The 18,488-nt window shown below is 42.0% G+C and overlaps 1 protein-coding gene across 1 annotated transcript in view; it reads left to right on the top strand.

Annotated features, from left to right (window-relative positions):
• The first annotated feature begins 6,513 nt into the window (after nucleotides 1-6,513).
• The window catches only part of LOC138368178 (ATP-binding cassette sub-family G member 1-like), a 66,071-nt gene continuing 54,096 nt past the window's right edge, over nucleotides 6,514-18,488 (top strand). Inside the window, exon 1 of the mRNA XM_069330607.1 lies at nucleotides 6,514-7,560. Within this exon, the coding sequence (XP_069186708.1) occupies nucleotides 7,403-7,560 (158 nt within the window). The 5' untranslated portion in view covers nucleotides 6,514-7,402. The remainder of the gene's footprint in view (nucleotides 7,561-18,488) is intronic.

Raw genomic sequence — 18,488 nt, forward strand, 5'->3', positions numbered from 1 at the left:
GTGTGTGTGTGTGTGTGTGTGTGTGTGTGTGACAAGATTGTATATCTTTGTGTGTTCTTGTTAGACTAGTGAGCCGTCGGCGGTAATTGGTAAGATACGCATACCTCACTGTTGACTCAAGGAGGAGAAGGAGGAGGAGTATGTGATAAAGGTGAAGCAAGGAGATGGAAGTGATATGTCATGAAGCAACGTGATTTGTGTAAACACACACACACACACACACACACACACACACACACACACACACACACACACACACACACACACACACAGAGTGGTAGACGGTTGGAACAAGTTAGGGAAGAAGGTGGTGGAGGCCAAGACCGTCAGTAGTTTCAAAGCGTTATATGACAAAGAGTACTGGGAAGACGGGACACCACGAGCGTAGCTCTCATCCTGTAATTACACTTAGGTAATTACACTTAGGTAATTACACACTTAGGGGGCCTGGTAGCCTGGTGGATAGCGCGCAGAACTCGTAATTCTGTGGCGCGGGTTCGATTCCCGCACCAGGCAGAAACAAATGGGCAAAGTTTCTTTCACCCTGAATGCCTCCTGTTACCTAGCAGTAAATAGGTACCTGGGAGTTAGCCAACTGTCACGGGCTGCTTCCTGGGGTGTGTGTGTGTGGTGTGGAAAAAAAAAGTAGTTAGTAAACAGTTGATTGACAGTTGAGAGGCGGGCCGAAAGAGCAAAGCTCAACCCCCGCAAACACAACTAGGTGAGTATACACACACACACACACACACACACACACACACACACACACACACACACACACACACACACACACACACACACACAGGAGGCCAGATACAAGGTATCATCTGGGAGAGGAAATTCTTCAGGAGTCAGAGAAGGAAAAAGACTTGGGGGTTGATATCACGCCAGACCTGTCTCCTGCAGCACATATCAAGCGGATAACATCAGCGGCATATGCCAGGCTGGCCAACATACGAACGGCATTCAGAAACTTGTGTAAAGAATCATTCAGAACTTTGTATACCATATACGTCAGGCCAATCCTGGAGTATGCAGCCCCAGCATGGAGTCCATATCTAGTCAAGGATAAGACTAAACTGGAAAAGGTTCAAAGGTTTGCCACCAGACTAGTACCCGAGCTGAGAGGTATGAGCTACGAGGAGAGACTACGGGAATTAAACCTCACTTCGCTGGAAGACAGAAGAGTTAGGGGGGACATGATCACCACATTCAAGATTCTGAAGGGAATTGATAGGGTAGATAAAGACAGTCTATTTAACACAAGGGGCACACGCACAAGGGGACACAGGTGGAAACTGAGCGCCCAAATGAGCCACAGAGATATTAGAAAGAACTTTTTTAATGTCAGAGTGGTTGACAAATGGAATGCATTAGGCAGTGATGTGGTGGAGGCTGACTCCATACACAGTTTCAAGTGTAGATATGATAGAGCCCGATAGGCTCAGGAATCTGTACACCTGTTGATTGACGGTTGAGAGGGGACCAAAGAGCCAGAGCTCAACCCCCGCAAGCACAACTAGGTGAGTACACACACACACACACACACACACACACACACACACACACACATAACACATATAACACACACACACACACACACACACACACACACACACACACACACACACACACACACACACACCATATAACTATTGTTGCTGAAATATTAACAATGCCGCCTGTAAATGAAAATTTCCGTATGTGTGTAAAACTATTTTTATTTTTAGTGAACACTTTTTATTAAGTTTCCAGTTGAGTCGTTTCGAGGCGCGAGAGAGTTGTACATAGTTAATGTTGGCGCATGTGTGCACCCACAGGGTGTTGTGTCTGCGTACACAGGGTGTTATGTCTGCTTACACACAGGGTGTTATGTCTGCTTACACACAGGGTGTTATGTCTGCTTACACACAGGGTGTTATGTCTGCTTACACACAGGGTGTTGTGTCTGCTTACACACAGGGTGTTATGTCTGCTTACACACAGGGTGTTATGTCTGCTTACACACAGGGTGTTATGTCTGCTTACACACAGGGTGTTGTGTCTGCTTACACACAGGGTGTTGTATCCTTGACAGCCAGGTCGGGTGTGGTCTTGGTGTCCCCCTTGTATAGCTGTGTTGCCCACAGTGTAAGACATCTCTGGTGCCTGGATGCCTTGTAGATATCTTGAGGAAGTCTAGAGAGAGTGTGTGTGTGGCTCCTGGTCTCGAGATAACGAAAGTGTGCGACACAGCCGGGATATCTATGCAGGTGTCCTAATGCCAGAGTGTACTCTGTGTTACACCCGGTTCTTATAACAACACAAGGAAATGCGTTATGTGTGGTTTCCTCCGAGGCTAAGGGTCCCCTTCTTCCAGCCAGAGGTGGTACTCCCTTCCATTGTGTGTGTGTGTGTGTATATATATATATATATATATATATATATATATATATATATATATATATGTGTGTGTGTGTGTGTGTGTGTGTGTGTGTGTGTGTGTGTGTGTGTGTGTGTGTGTGTGTGTGTGTGTGTGTGTGTGTGTGTGTGTGTGATAGATAAAAAAAAATTGCCGGTCCTCTTGTACCCGTTTCAAGAATTCAATAAAGGTTCCACTAATATTATTGTCTTAAAATATGTACAAAATATATAATTGTAGTCTTATAATGTTGCTTATATCGATAATCAGAAAATGAATGTAATAGAGTTCACTGTTAATATTGGGCGGAGGATAGACCTAAGGTGGTCCTTTTTAGAACTGATTATTTGATTTAAATTTCTCGCAGATAGAAAGTAATCTATTGAAGTCTCTATTGAACTGTAATCTATTGAACTGGAAAAATAAAAAGTTATGCTTATAAAAGTCAGATTCCCGTTAAAATAAGACACTGAAGTCCTTTTTTCTGTCCCTCTTGATGCAATGTTGTTCTTCATGTTGGCATAATGGCGATCAGCTGGTAATGTCTCTTTTGCACTGTCTTGAAGCTTGCAAGGGGGGGGGATCATGCAACAGCAGGCAGCAATGGACGTGCAGTATAAAGTGGACGACTCATGATGAATGTGACATTGAAAGTTGATGTGGATTGATGGAAGGAGAGTGTCTCCTGATCTTCTATCTTGTCTTCACTCATAGTTCACGTTTTACCTGATATTATCATATAGAAGCACTCTCTCTCTCTCTCTCTCTCTCTCTCTCTCTCTCTCTCTCTCTCTCTCTCTCTCTCTCTCTCTGTGTCTCTCCCTCTGTCTCTCTCTCTCTGTCTCTCTCTCTCTGTCTCTCTCTGTCTCTCTCTGTCTCTCTCTCTCTCTCTCTCTCTCTCTCTCTCTCTCTCTCTGTCTCTCTCTCTCTCTCTCACACACACAGCCAAGCTCTCCCCTTATGTATAACACTCAGAGCACACACACACACACACACAACTGTGTAGGGTACAGATTGCATGTATTCTTAAATAAATTAATAATCCATGAAATGACCTCATCCATTATGATTCGTGACCTTTTGTCCGGCGGCAGAGCCCGGTTGGCGCACTATTAATATGACTGACAGCCCGGCGAGGGTCAAGACCGGGACGATGGGTGGGGGTCAAGAGGGGGGGGGAGGGGGGGTGACGGAGGGTAGTATATTATTTTTTTAGCTGAAATAACGTTTTGGTTCTGGGTGGGAGCTTTCATGCAGGAGTTGATTATTTAGTTTTTTGGCTCCAGTTTATATATTTTTTCTGTTTTGTTGCTATTTATATTATACAAACATATTCATCCACACGCACACACGATCACGCACATATATACTAGCCTCCACGCACACGTACACGGACACACACTTACACGCTCTCTCTCTCCCAGACAATATAATGAGGATCTAGGAATGTACGTAACCTACAGTCTTAAGAAGCAAGCACAAACCCACTAACATCAGCAGCGCCTGCGATGCTGGCGAACATGAGAGTAGGTTTTAGGAATACTGATAACGGCCACCACAGCTACCGAAGCATCACTGGAGAAGTTCTTAAGTATGCAACAGAACAGGTAAAACAATTCACCTAAAGGACTGAATAAACCATATCACCTTCAGAATGATTCCGAAGAGTGGGTACGAACATACAACTATACAGTACTTATACAAGGCTCTAGTCCGGCCGCATCTACAATACCCCCTCCCCCCCAGTACCACTACATAAACATGCACGAACTACACAAACTAAAGAGCTTAACGCAAGCTACACAAGCTAAAGTAAAGCAAGGCGCTAAGAAGAGCAGCAAAACAGATCAGTTAGGTCAGAGGACGCCGCCACATGCTTTGCAGGTTGAAGGTTAGCTTCTTCCTAACCCTCCACGGGGTAGCAGTCTGGGGGTGATGTTAGGTTATGACTGGGAGGAGGAGTCGGTCGGCCGAGCGGACAGCACACTGGACTTGTGGTCCCGGATTCGATCCCGGGCGCCGGCGAGAAACAATGAGCAGAGTTTCTTTCACCCTATGCCCCTGTTACCTAGCAGTAAAATAGGTACCTGGGTGTTAGTCAGCTGTCACGGGCTGCTTCCTGGGGGTGGAGGCCTGGTCGAGGACCGGGCCGCGGGGACACTAAAGCCCCGAAATCACCTCAAGATAACCTCAAGGAGGAGGTCATGATTCCAACTCTACTCAAACATTTCTCACAATTGTCTCGTTTAATTTGTGTTAATTTGCAGCACCAGACACAGGTGTCTATAGACACAGGTGTCTATAGACACAGGTGTCTATAGACACAGGTGTCTATAGACACATGACACAGCTTCAAACAGCCTAAATGTATCGTTACTCTACAGGGTGGACCATGTCAGAGAGTGTGTAACATTTTATGTGCAGTCAGTCATGAACTATGTGGGAAATAAACCCCTTTACTAACGTGCATTTTGTGAATGAGTCAGATGCAGACCAATTGGGTGATGCGCTTTTTGGAGACAGGACCATGTGGGAGAGACTGTTAGTATGGAGACAGGACCATGTGGGAGAGACTGTTAGTATGGAGACAGGACCATGTGGGAGAGACTGTTAGTATGGAGACAGGACCATGTGGGAGAGACTGTTAGTATGGAGACAGGACCATGTGGGAGAGACTGTTAGTATGGAGACAGGACCACGTGGGAGAGACTGTTAGTATGGAGACAGGACCACGTGGGAGAGACTGTTAGTATGGAGACAGGACCACGTGGGAGAGACTGTTAGTATGGAGACAGGATCACGTGGGAGAGACTGTTAGTATGGAGACAGGACCACGTGGGAGAGACTGTTAGTATGGAGACAGGACCACGTGGGAGAGACTGTTAGTATGGAGACAGGACCACGTGGGAGAGACTGTTAGTATGGAGACAGGACCATGTGGGAGAGACTGTTAGTATGGAGACAGGACCACGTGGGAGAGACTGTTAGTATGGAGACAGGACCACGTGGGAGAGACTGTTAGTATGGAGACAGGACCACGTGGGAGAGACTGTTAGTATGGAGACAGGACCACGTGGGAGAGACTGTTAGTATGGAGACAGGACCACGTGGGAGAGACTGTTAGTATGGAGACAGGACCACGTGGGAGAGACTGTTAGTATGGAGACAGGACCATGTGGGAGAGACTGTTAGTATGGAGACAGGACCACGTGGGAGAGACTGTTAGTATGGAGACAGGACCACGTGGGAGAGACTGTTAGTATGGAGACAGGACCATGTGGGAGAGACTGTTAGTATGGAGACAGGACCACGTGGGAGAGACTGTTAGTATGGAGACAGGACCACGTGGGAGAGACTGTTAGTATGGAGACAGGACCACGTGGGAGAGACTGTTAGTATGGAGACAGGACCACGTGGGAGAGACTGTTAGTATGGAGACAGGACCATGCACAAGCTCTACATTAGGAAAACTGTGGCACGCGCACAAACTCATTTAGACACGCAAATTAACATACATTCTCTGTTCAACACGGGTGGGACGCGAACAAGGGGACACGGGTGGAAACCGAGTACCCAAATGAGCCACAGGGACGTTACAATTTTTTTTTTCAATGTCAGAGTAGTTAACAGATGGAATGCATTAGGCAGTGATGTGGTAGAGGCTGACTCCATACACAGTTTCAAATGTAGATATGATAGAGCCCAATAGGCTCAGGAATCTGTACACCAGTTGATTGACGGTTGAGAGGCGGGACCAAAGAGCCAGAGATCAACCCCCGCAAGTACATTGAAATGTATCACATAAGGTGATAGCACATGTGTCGGGACTCTGGTCATGCTCCGTTCCAGACAATATGTATTAACATACTTTCCATTATCACAATCGACTAGATAATGGTCCAGGACGGACCGAAACGTCGTCGTCTCTTCACTTTCTAGCGTGTGGTCTGGTCATCAGTATACATTAATACACATGAGTGTGGAGGAGCCGTGTGTGTGTGCTGTATGGCCGCTGCAGCAACCCTGTTACGGCTCACGCCTGAAAAATGGCGCCAGCCGCGTTCACTTCCATGTAACCAACTACTACGTCTCTCTTTCTCTTTGCAGGTTGACGGCATGCATCCACGAAGTGATTACCAGTGCAAATGATCTGAAGAATATCGCCGAAGGGGAAGTGTACGTGAGCTTCAGAACACAGGAGGGCGAGGTAGACGGAAGGGCTTACTGAGAGACTCGAGGAAGGAGTTTTGAAGGCGAACATTAAGGCGAGGCAGAAAGTTAAGCTGAAAATTAAGAAGCGAGTTGGAGAGTCTGGGGTTGTCAGGAGAACTGCGAGCTGGCAGCATGACACGAGGCCTCCTGCTGGTCTGTCACTCTCACCACGTACGTAGGACTTTAAGCGAGTCTACGTTCGAGCTCCAAATATACTGAGCTTTAGTGTATCGGCTTGTTGGTTAAGCTTGTGTGAGATAAGAAACATATACGTCCAGAGATACGTGAACAGTGAGAGTAACGCAGCAGAGGACTTAAGTGGTAGTTGCAGGAGTTGGGAGCCCAGTAAGAGGTGGTGTGGGGAAGTGTGTCCTGAGCAGGTGGGAGAAGCGGCCAGCCTCGAGGGAGAGCCACACTGGTGCAGGCGCTGGTGCGCGGGAGGTTTAAAGGGAGCAGCTTAGTGGGGTTTGTTGTGACAGTGGAGTCATATCCGTGCATTGATTATTTTGGTGCGTGCAAGGAAACAAGGCTGGTGACAGTGGCGGGCGCGACTTGTGTTCCCAAGCAGGACGAGTGCGTGCGCTGTGTCGCTGCAGCCAGGCAACCAAATATTCAAAGGGAACACAGCATCATTGCTTACCTGTACGTTGTGAAGAGCGCCGTCAGTGCGGGAAGCGGTCCCTACAGCCACCCGCAAAGTGTGGCCACGTCTCCTTATTCGGGCCACGCCCCCCGGAGCTTGGGCGACGAAGCCTCTTGACGAGACCGGCAAGCAGACCCAGCAGTAGGATGGCTGAGCTGCTGAGTGTGCAGGTGCCTAGCCGGCGGGGGCTGGGAGGCTATGCGGAGTTCCACAAGAACGCGGAGGCCCTGGGCGCGCCCATGGTGGGGTCCCCGGCCTCCCGCCAGCCCTACCTCAACGCCGCCCTCAACCACGCCAGAATCAGGTAAGTTCTTGCAATGTTTATGTAACGCAATTTCTAAGTCAAAATTTTGTCTGTGTCGCTTTACACTAAATAAAATAAAATATATTTGTGCGTTAACTACAGCATTAGGCGAGTATTAATGTGGTGTTTGAACCAGGCAGTTGCCGAGTACCACCTGCAGTCTGCTCTCACCACATGTTTATTTAAAATACTTTATTTTATAAAGTATTTTGGTATTAGTATATATTTTTAGACATTGCTAACAGCAATATAATCAAAATTAAAAGAAGTAATATAGTTCCAAGAGACGAATGGATGGATGTTGATAGTTGAGAGGTAACGAGTAACATTAGTAAGCTGTCACCTGGCGGCAGGCTGACATAACTAGGCTGTCCGCTCTTGCCTCGAATTTAATTAGGTTTCCTGCTTCCATTGCTGCTAGTATCTGACGGGTGCTGCATTACTTGATCCTAACTTTGCCGTCATCAGAGGAGAGCTTGGTGTGTGAGCTAAGCCAGCCCAGCCTCCCCAAGACGTAGTGCTTATAGAAACGTTTGGGTGGAAAATACCAGAATGTAGTGATGGACCGCCAGTAATACCACTTTTTGTACTAATAATTGTATAGAGTCCTGAAAAAATAAAGCTCTATAAAATTAATAGTACAATAAGTGGTTTGTAATTAATAGTACAAACTAAAAGAAACCAAAAAATAATGAATGGTCCCCAGGCCAATATTCATCCGTACAGGCCTGGAGGATTCGAATTCGGTCCGACAGGGTACCACAACCTGTCCTTCAGCAACCCGTCCTCGACTCAGTCCATTACATCCAGCGGTCGACCCCACAGACGCATTCATAATTTTTTGCATGCTGTTCATTCAAAACGGAAATTTTCTTAAATATAAATTAATATTATAATATATTAGCATATTGAGTATATATTGGCATAGGTTAGGTTAGGTGTTTAGGTTCTGTTGGCGATTATTTGTATTTGTAGTACGAGGGTGAAGCATTTACAGTGTTGTGGTTCGAACAAAATTCCTCAGTGAATCACTTGTTCCGGAAGTGTTCAGACTTCATCAGTTGTGAGTCGTGTGTAAACCGTTTTTCATTCATAAACAGGGGGTTTAGCGGGTGCATGGAATGGACTTTGGGCTTTGTTTATGAGGACGTCCTCGCATGCAAATATTCAAGATCGTTAATCCAGCCGCCAATTCCCCTGTTCATGAATGAAAAGCGGTCTACACAAGACTCACAACTGATTACGTTCGAAGATTTCCGGAACAAGTGCTTCACTGACGAATTTTGTTCGAACCACAACGCTGTAAATGCTTCACCCTCGTACTACAAATACAGATAATCGCCAACAGAACCTAAACACCTAACCTAACCTATGACAATATATGCACAATATGATAATATATTTTAATATTAATTTATATTTGAGAAAATTTCCGTTTTGAATGAACAGCATGTAAAAATTTGTGAATGTGTCTGGGGGTCGACCGCTGGATGTAATGGACTTGAGTCGAGGACGGGTTGAATAATCAGCAAACAGAACCAAAACACTTAACCTAACTATACATAGAATTTGTATGTATAATAATATTAATTTATATATGAGAACAAACCAATTTTTGACACACAGTATGTTAACATTCATGAATGCGTCTGCGGAGGACGGCCGCTGCTTTAAACAGCCTAGTGTGAGGACGGGTTATACGGCTATATATTGGCTCTGGGGCCTTTCAAGTTTTATGCGGAGATATTCATTCCTTCTGAACATGTAATATTAAATACGAAAGTAGTTAAGGAAATTCCTGTTTCAATTCTTCCTTCGTGGTCTGACATTGTCATATATATATATATATATATATATATATATATATATATATATATATATATATATATATATATATATATATATATGTCGTACCTAGTAGCCAGAACGCACTTCTCGGCCTACTGTGCAAGGCCCGATTTGCCTAATAAGCCAAGTTTTAGTAAATTTATATATTTTTATAAAAAAAATTCTTTATGAAATGATAAAGCTATCTATTTCACTATGTTTGAGTTAATTTTTTTTTAAATTTGACTCAAAACTAACGTAGATATATGACCAAACCTAACGTACCCTACCTAACTTAACCTAGCATAACCTATCCTAAACTAACATAAGTATGTCAATAATTTATGATTCATAGTATAATATAAAAATAATAATTCAAATAAGCCAATTGGAAACAATTTGTTGAAAAAAGAAAATCACTCGGCCTATTAGGCAAATCGGGCCTTGCATAGTAGGCCAAGAAGTGCATTCTGGCTACTAGGTACGATATATATATATATATATATATATATATATATATATATATATATATATATATATATATATATATATGTCGTACCTAGTAGCCAGAACGCACTTCTCAGCCTACTATGCAAGGTCCGATTTGCCTAATAAGCCAAGTATTCATGAATTAATTGTTCTTCGACTACCTAACCTACCTAACCTAACCTAACCTAACTTTTTCGGCTACCTAACCTAACCTAACCTAAAAAGATAGGTTAGGTTAGGTTAGGTAGGGTTGGTTAGGTTCGGTCATAAATCTACTTTAATTTTAACTCCAATAACAAAAAATTGAGCTCATACATAATGAAATGGGTAGCTTTATCATTTTATAAGAAAAAAATTAAAGAAAATATATTATTTCAGGAAAACTTGGCTTATTAGGCAAATCGGGCCTTGCATAGTAGGCTTAGAAGTGCATTCTGGCTACTAGGTACGACATATATATATATATATATATATATATATATATATATATATATATATATATATATATATATATATATATATATACCATAGGCTTGTATGAAGCCTTCCCCCAACAGCGCTCTATTGATGATTTACGGGGTCTCGGGTCAGGCAGTAATTTTCTATTTTATAATTTAATTTTGTTAGCATATACAAGAAAATGGAAATATTATTTTTGGGGGTATGACCGTGGTACATTCTCGTGAATTGGAGCTGGGAGCCACATGTATACACATCTTAAAATCGTACATGTATCCAGAATCTTTGACCGACCTTCAAAAATGATGAGAAACTCCTATTTCGGCCACACTCCCTTTGACGTCGGGCTGAATTGACCAAGTATCCTTTAGGACAAGGATTGGTTAAGGTAGAAGGGCAGTAGTAGCCGCTGCCTCTGCTTGTAACCTAATCTACTGGTACCCCGGGTTGATTCCCGGACAGGCTGAGACACGGGCTCACCATAGCCCGTGCTACTTGGAACTTTTGTTCAGAGTAGCTGAATCTACTCAACAACAACGGCTGAGACTACTGCACACATTGCCTTACAAGGGCTGGCTGTGATCAGGTGGCAGTATACCTGGAGTAATGCAACTGTTGTGGGTTGCATTACTAACGTAGGGGAGAGTCAGTTGTTAGGTGGAGGGGGCAGGGAGGAGGAGGGTATTTCAGTAAGCCTAAGAGGCTTCCTGTCCCAGACAATGGGGGAATTATGCACTCTGCACTCAAGCTGTTACAGCACACTGTAACCCAAAGCTTTTCTTAACGTGTGTGTGTGTGTGTGTGTGTGTGTGTGTGTGTGTGTATTCACTATTGGTACATGCTGCATGGAGCTTTTAGCTCTTGGGCTCCGTCATTCTAAACCGTCGGTTGTCTAATGTGCTCACTCCTGACCTGTTATTCACTCAATCATGTCTTCTCCTTATATTCCCCTGTCACACACACATTCCCAAGATGCTACCTGTAGTGGCTATCTAATTCCCAGGTACCTGTCTACTGCTAGGTGAACAAAGGAACCAGGTGACAGAAACTCATCTGTTTCTGCCCGGACCGGGAATCGAACCCGGACCCTTAGGACAACCGCCAGCGAGCGTTATCTGCTCGGTTATGAGGACGTGTGTGTGTGTGTGTGTGTGTAACACCATTACATATGTATAGTGCAATAAATTATTGAGTTCGCTTACCTTGCTGTATCAACACTTATCGTTCTCCACTCTCAATTGGGCACCCCGGGTTCAATTCTTGGACGTGACAGAAATTATTGGGCACGTTTCCTCTCACCTAATGCTTGGATTCATTTAGAAGTAAATAGGTACTTAAGAAACGTCGTCGTCCCTTCAACTTCTAGTGTGTGGTCTGGTCAACATACTTCAGCCACGTTATTGTGACTCCTCGCCTGCATAGGTACTCAAGAGTTAGTCAACTGTTGTGAGGTAGTATGGAGGGAGTGCATGAGCTTGATGCCTCAATACATACATTTTATTTAAAAAACTATACAGAAGAACGTGATTCAGTTAATGCTTGTTACATAAAGATACATATTTAATAACGCCATTAGTATGCAAAGCTTTTAAAGTATATATACACTCAGGCTTTCTGTCTCCGACAGCAGAGGAATTAGAAATATTTTAAAATAGAATAGCTTACTTCACTATCAGCAATACGTTTTCTGTGATAAACACGACTCCTTAAGGCTAACTTAACTATTCTTATGAATCATGTATTTGGTGGTTGCTTTTTAATTCATTGTGTCCGGACGGGGGGGAGGGGGGGACAGGAAGCCAGAGTGTGTTCAGACACGTTAGACTCTTGCTCCTCCCCCCCCCCACCTAGGGCCGAATTACTAACCCCGCCCAAGATGCAACCCCACACCAGGCTGACTAACTCCTGGGTATCTACTTACTGCTAGGTGGACAGTAGCCAGGTGAACAGAGGCATTAGGAGAAAAGAAATGTGCCCAACCATTTCTGTCCCGCCCGGTATTCGAACCCGGAATTCCCGATTGTGCGTCGAGAACGAACCCGACTGTCCTACCAGGACCTCCCAAGTTACATCCTAGGTACTCACCTAATTGAAATTTAAATTTAAATTGAAATAAGTTTATTGAGATAAAATACACACAAAGGGGTGAGGTAGCTCAAGCTATTCTCACCCCGTTCAGTACATCGTGTTAATACTTACTAATTGTGCTTGCGGGGGTTGAGCTTGGGCTCTTTGGTCCCGCCTCTCAACTGTCAATCAACTGGTGCCCATTATCGGGGTCGGAGAGCCTATTAGGATCCTGAAGGTCATCCTAGGCCTGACTGACCTTTTCCAGGCTGCAGCGCACAGCAGTTGACTAATTCCCGTATGCCTATTTAATGCTAGATGAACAGAGGAGTCGGGTGTAGTCCCCCGTGGCGCAGTGGTAAGGCAATCGGCCCGCACTTCGCAAGCGATTTGGCCTGGGTTCGTATCCTGGCCGGGGAAGATTGACTAGAGTGGCCAATCCTTAACCGTAGCTTCTGTTCACCCAGCAGTGAATGGGTACCTGGTTGTTAAAACGATTTTACGGGTCGAATTTCAGGGAAAATTAGGATTAAAGACCTGCCCGAAACGGTATGATTGCTAGTGGCTCTACAAAAATATACAACTCTTGTACACATAAATAAATAAAAAATATAAAGGTGTCAGGAAACGTGCTAAATCATCATCGCCCAAAATCCTGGAGAGACTGGATTGTGCGACAATTATAAGGAATGAAGTCAAGCAGCGTCTGACACCGAAATTAACCTTCGATTCTGCTAATGCAGCCGTCCTCACATTCCTGTACAGCCACTAACACGCATTGCGTTTCGGGAATGTCCTTAATCCTAATTTTCCCTGAAATACGACCTGCCGAATCCTTTAACAACCAGGTACCCAATCACTGATGGGTGAACAAAGGCGTACCGTTAAGGATTGGCCCCTCTAGTCAATCCTCCCCGACCAGGATACGGTGTGTTCATAGGCCTAGATTTCGGTTTGTTTATATGCCTAAGTTATGTTAGGATTTGTGCATAGATTTGATTAAGGGATTGTATTTAGGCCTAGTTATGGTTAGGTGTTTTCGATATGATTTGTACTTAGTCCTAGATTAGTTTAAAGCTTGTACATTAGCCGAGATTAGCTTCGTTGGTAAGGTGAGTTTATTTTAAAATGTACAACACCATTACATATATATATATATATATATATATATATATATATATATATATATATATATATATATATATATATGAATATATATATATATATATATATATATAAATATATATATATATATGAATATATATATATATATATATATATAAATATATATATATATATGAATATATATATATATATATATATATATATATATATATATATATGAATATATATATATATATATATATATAAATATATATATATATGAATATATATATATATATATATATATATATATATATGAATATATATATATATATATATATATATATATGAATATATATATATATATATATATATATATATATATATATATATATATATATATGTCGTACCTAATAGCCAGAACGCACTTCTCAGCCTACTATTCAAGGCCCGATTTGCCTAATAAGCCAAGTTTTCATGAATTAATGTTTTTTCGTCTACCTAACCTACCTAACCTAACCTAACCTAGCTTTTTTTGGCTACCTAACCTAACCTTACCTATAAATATAGGTTAGGTTAGGTTAGGTAGGGTTGGTTAGGTTCGGGCACATATCTACGTTAATTTTAACTCCAATAAAAAAAAATTGACCTCATACATAGAGAAAAGGGTTGCTTTATCATTTCATAAGAAAAAAATTATAGTAAATATATTAATTCAGGAAAACTTGGCTTATTAGGCAAATCGGGCCTTGAATAGTAGGCTGAGAAGTGAGTTCTGGCTACTAGGTACGACATATATATATATATATATATATGAATATATATATATATATATATATGTCGTACCTAATAGCCAGAACGCACTTCTCTGCCTACTATGCAAGGCCCGATTTGCCTAATAAGCCAAGTTTTCATGAATTAATTGTTTTTCGACTACCTAACCTACCTAACCAAACCTAACCTAACTTTTTCGGCTACCTAACCTAACCTAACCTAAAAAGATAGGTTAGGTTAGGTTAGGTAGGGTTGGTTAGGTTTGGTCATATATCTACGTTAATTTTAACTCCAATAAAAAAATGTTGACCTCATACATAATGAAATGGGTAGCTTTATCATCTCATAAGAAAAAAAATTGAGAAAATATAATAATTCAGGAAAACTTGGCTTATTAGGCAAATCGGGCCTTGCATAGTAGGCCGAGAAGTGCGTTCTGGCTACTAGGTACGACATATATATATATATATATATATATATATATATATATATATATATATATATATATATATATATATATATATATATATATATATGAATAATGTACATACGTAACAACTCAAAAGAATGCACTCTTAACATAACTACAGTATAGCTAGACTGGCCTAACCTCTTTGCAGGAGCCTCTCTTTATTTAAATTGGTACCCAGGAGTTAGTGGACTGTTGTGGGCGGCATCGTGGGGATGTATATGGCGATTAGTTCTCACACAAGTTAGTGAACTTCCGGGTCATTACTTTGTGTGAACTGAGTCACAAAGCTGATTTGTATATTACTGGGAGTCGGTTTACAGCCTAGTGGTAAAATGTTTATGGATAGTGTTTATATAAATTTTAGTTAAAAAAACAGATTTCTGAGTCGAGTTTACAGCTCGTTCTGAAACTTTACAATTGAAATAAGTTTGCAAAAGCGAGACTTGCGATACTCAACTTTAAATTATAGTTTGCCTGTGTCAACTTCCATCAATATTTCAAATTTCTTCGGTAATCGATCTTGAGATTGCTATCTAGAGTAAATATATTAATAACCGATATAACTTTCTTCTGTTTATTTGATATCATTAGAGTCATCTCTAACATATTGCGCAGCATTAACTTGTACTCATATAACTCCAACCAATCTCTCCAGTTTGTTTATATAGAGCTACGTTGGGTTGAATGTTCTCTCAACATTTTAGTATAGTTTTTTTTATTATTATTATTTTCTACCACAGACGTGGCCACACATTTACAATGCTAACCAGCATATATACATTTTCTTCTGTCCTCCATGGACAGGGTGAGAGATTTGTCAAACATACAGTTCAGAGATTTATTGAACAACCACAGAAGGTGATCGAAGTGCTTTTAAAATGCTAGGCTCAGCTACATACGTAAATACATAGATACATAGATTTATGAATGCATTAATGTGAATTTATAATGGTGAAATGCAATTCTGATTTTAGTATAGTGTGTGCTGAATGGTTTTTTTAATATAGACTTTTTCATATCCCCTCCGTAAAAAATGCGGTGGTTTAGCCTAACCGAAAGCATCCAAATCTAGACTAAACAATCCAGCTAACCGGAGCCGATACTACATTCAATTAGGAGTTCTAGCTGCTAAGTTAGTATATTAGTTTATTGTGGATCCCGGCCCCCTAATGGCTTAACTTCAGACTTTATAAATTAAGGGCCAGGTCTGTTGGCTCATACTAGGCGGGGTCCGGTTTAATCCTCTCCTCTCATTCATACCTATCTAATCTATTCTTGAAAGTTATTAAACTGTTTTAATAGTTCTAGCCCGAAGCCCATTTTCCCTCATCCTCCAAACGAGTTCTTTCCTATATCCCTCCTAAATAAATAAAAAAATTGGGGTTTATAATAATTAGCCACTAATTTGTCACCCCGACCCACTCCGAACCTCTATGTTAACTCTATACTTTATATTAAATAATCAAGCTGTAATCCAAGTGTGGATAACCTATACCCCCCTTCCCCCCGCCCCATTAACATGAGTCTCTTAAGTTTCTACTGAGCCTGTCGTGAGGCTTAGTATCAAAGTCTGGTAAAGACAAGATATAGATTGTCGCAGGTCTTCCCCGCTGCCATCCAGCATCTTGAAAGATGCTGGATGATAATGGCAGTAGGTCTGTTAAACTAGGCGAGCTGCCCTTAGTTGTGAACCCTTTATTAGTCTATGTTTTTCAAGACGCCAACTAATGTCTTTTGCGATTGGCGGTTCAAGTAATTTTCCTACAATAGACGTTCACTAATTGGACGATAGTTTCTTCAGCTTTGCCGGTAGTTTGCTTATATATATATATATATATATATATATATATATATATATATATATATATATATATATATATATATATATATATATATATATATAAAATGTTTGTTTATATTCTGTACATATAACTTGTACACTTGTACTGAGTTGCTTTCGTGAAAAAAACAGATCGTATTTGTAATATAAATCATTCATTTATTAAAGAATATATCATGTTTATTTTCATGAGGCTTCCCTGAGAGGTATATATATATATATATTACTTACACATATTATCTTACATACGCGAGGAATTCCAATATGGCGCTCAAATTACGTCAGTCATTCTCGTTATTTGGTAGCGCTAATCACAACTTATGATCTCTGTCGTGTGACGTCACCGGTGATGTTACACTGTTCTGTTTAAGAGTTCCCTTCCCTTAAGAGTTCGTAAGAGTTTAAGACCAACCCTTCCTCCAGCCCAAGACAAAACATGCTCCTCGAATCTTGCTGAAAGCGTCCTCAGGGGGAGCCTTATCTATTTTATTTGCAAGAACAGGTGATAGACAGGTTAATGACGGAACAATTGCCCGTTACATAATTGTCTTGTATCATCACAATGAAGGTAGTTAGCTAGTAACACCTGGAAATGTTTATAAGCGATCAGCCGTCACTCTCCAGGTCATGTACAGGGTACAAACTTCCTTGTTAAAAGACAACACATCTGATTACTTCTCCTTGAAGACGAGGTCAACGACGACAGGAACCGGCTTGGTTCCGTGTCTAAACAAGTACAAGACCCTGACCCTGACACCAGTACCTGACGCTTGTAGCTGACAAGCGTCAGCTACAAGAGCTCATGTAGTGACGGTCACAGTGTTGGTAGAGTGAGCATCTCTCTCTCACGCCAGCGTGCTGATACTGTCAGCTGCGCCTGCTACTGTCAGCCGCGCCTGCTCCCTGCTACTGTCAGCCGCGCCTGCTCCCTGCTACTGTCAGCTGCGCCTGCTCCCTGCTACTGTCAGCCGCGCCTGCTCCCTGCTACTGTCAGCCGCGCCTGCTCCCTGCTACTGTCAGCCGCGCCTGCTCCCTGCTACTGTCAGCGCAGCCCGTCCTCTCGAGCTTTCAAGTCACTAAACTGATGTCAGGTTGTCAGCCACCTCTGCATACTTCATGTTTTAAACACGTTTATATCACGTGTATGTATGTTTGTTTTAACGGCGCACACTAATGTGATCGGCACTATATTTCTAAGGTTATTATATATGTAATTGGGCGGCGAAATGGGATGAAAGGTATCCTGGGGCCTGGATTCCTGTATACAGCATTTACGCAACCACTGACGAAGCATGGCGGCTTTGTTTACACCTAATAAACAGTTTATGAGCTTCAAAACGTCACAACCCAAGGTTGTTATTGTTATAAACTACCTCGTAGTGCTTCAGAGTTCATAAACTGTTTAATAAATGTAAATAAATCCGCTTTGGGGAAAGATGCACAGGTTTCGTACAACAGGAGCATGAGTAATAATAATAATAATAATTATTATTATTATTATTATTTGCAAGAAGGTACAATGGGTTGGTCAGATTACATAAGACTGGTATTTTGACATTCATGCATAGCCACTAACACGCATATAGTGTTTGAAGCAGAATTGTCAACAGGGGCACGAAGACGGGTCAACAAGGGCACTCCAACACGCAACAATTGCTTCTAAATCTGCCACAGTAATTCGTAAGAATAACACAAAGTGAAATAAATAGAATAATGTGTCATTTTCGGAAAAGTGGGCACGTTAAGTTGGCAAGAGCGCGACGCGAAACTATATAAGAGGCGGCCGGGCGGCCCCGGTGCCAGTGTGGTGGTGGCGGCGGGGAAGGGAGTGTGGTATCGCTGGGTTCAGGGCAAAATGACAATCGCGAGTTTCTTCTTAAAACTAGTTCTAATATG

Source organism: Procambarus clarkii, chromosome 24 (assembly GCF_040958095.1).
Source record: "Procambarus clarkii isolate CNS0578487 chromosome 24, FALCON_Pclarkii_2.0, whole genome shotgun sequence".
Classification (NCBI taxonomy): Eukaryota; Metazoa; Arthropoda; class Malacostraca; order Decapoda; family Cambaridae; genus Procambarus; species Procambarus clarkii.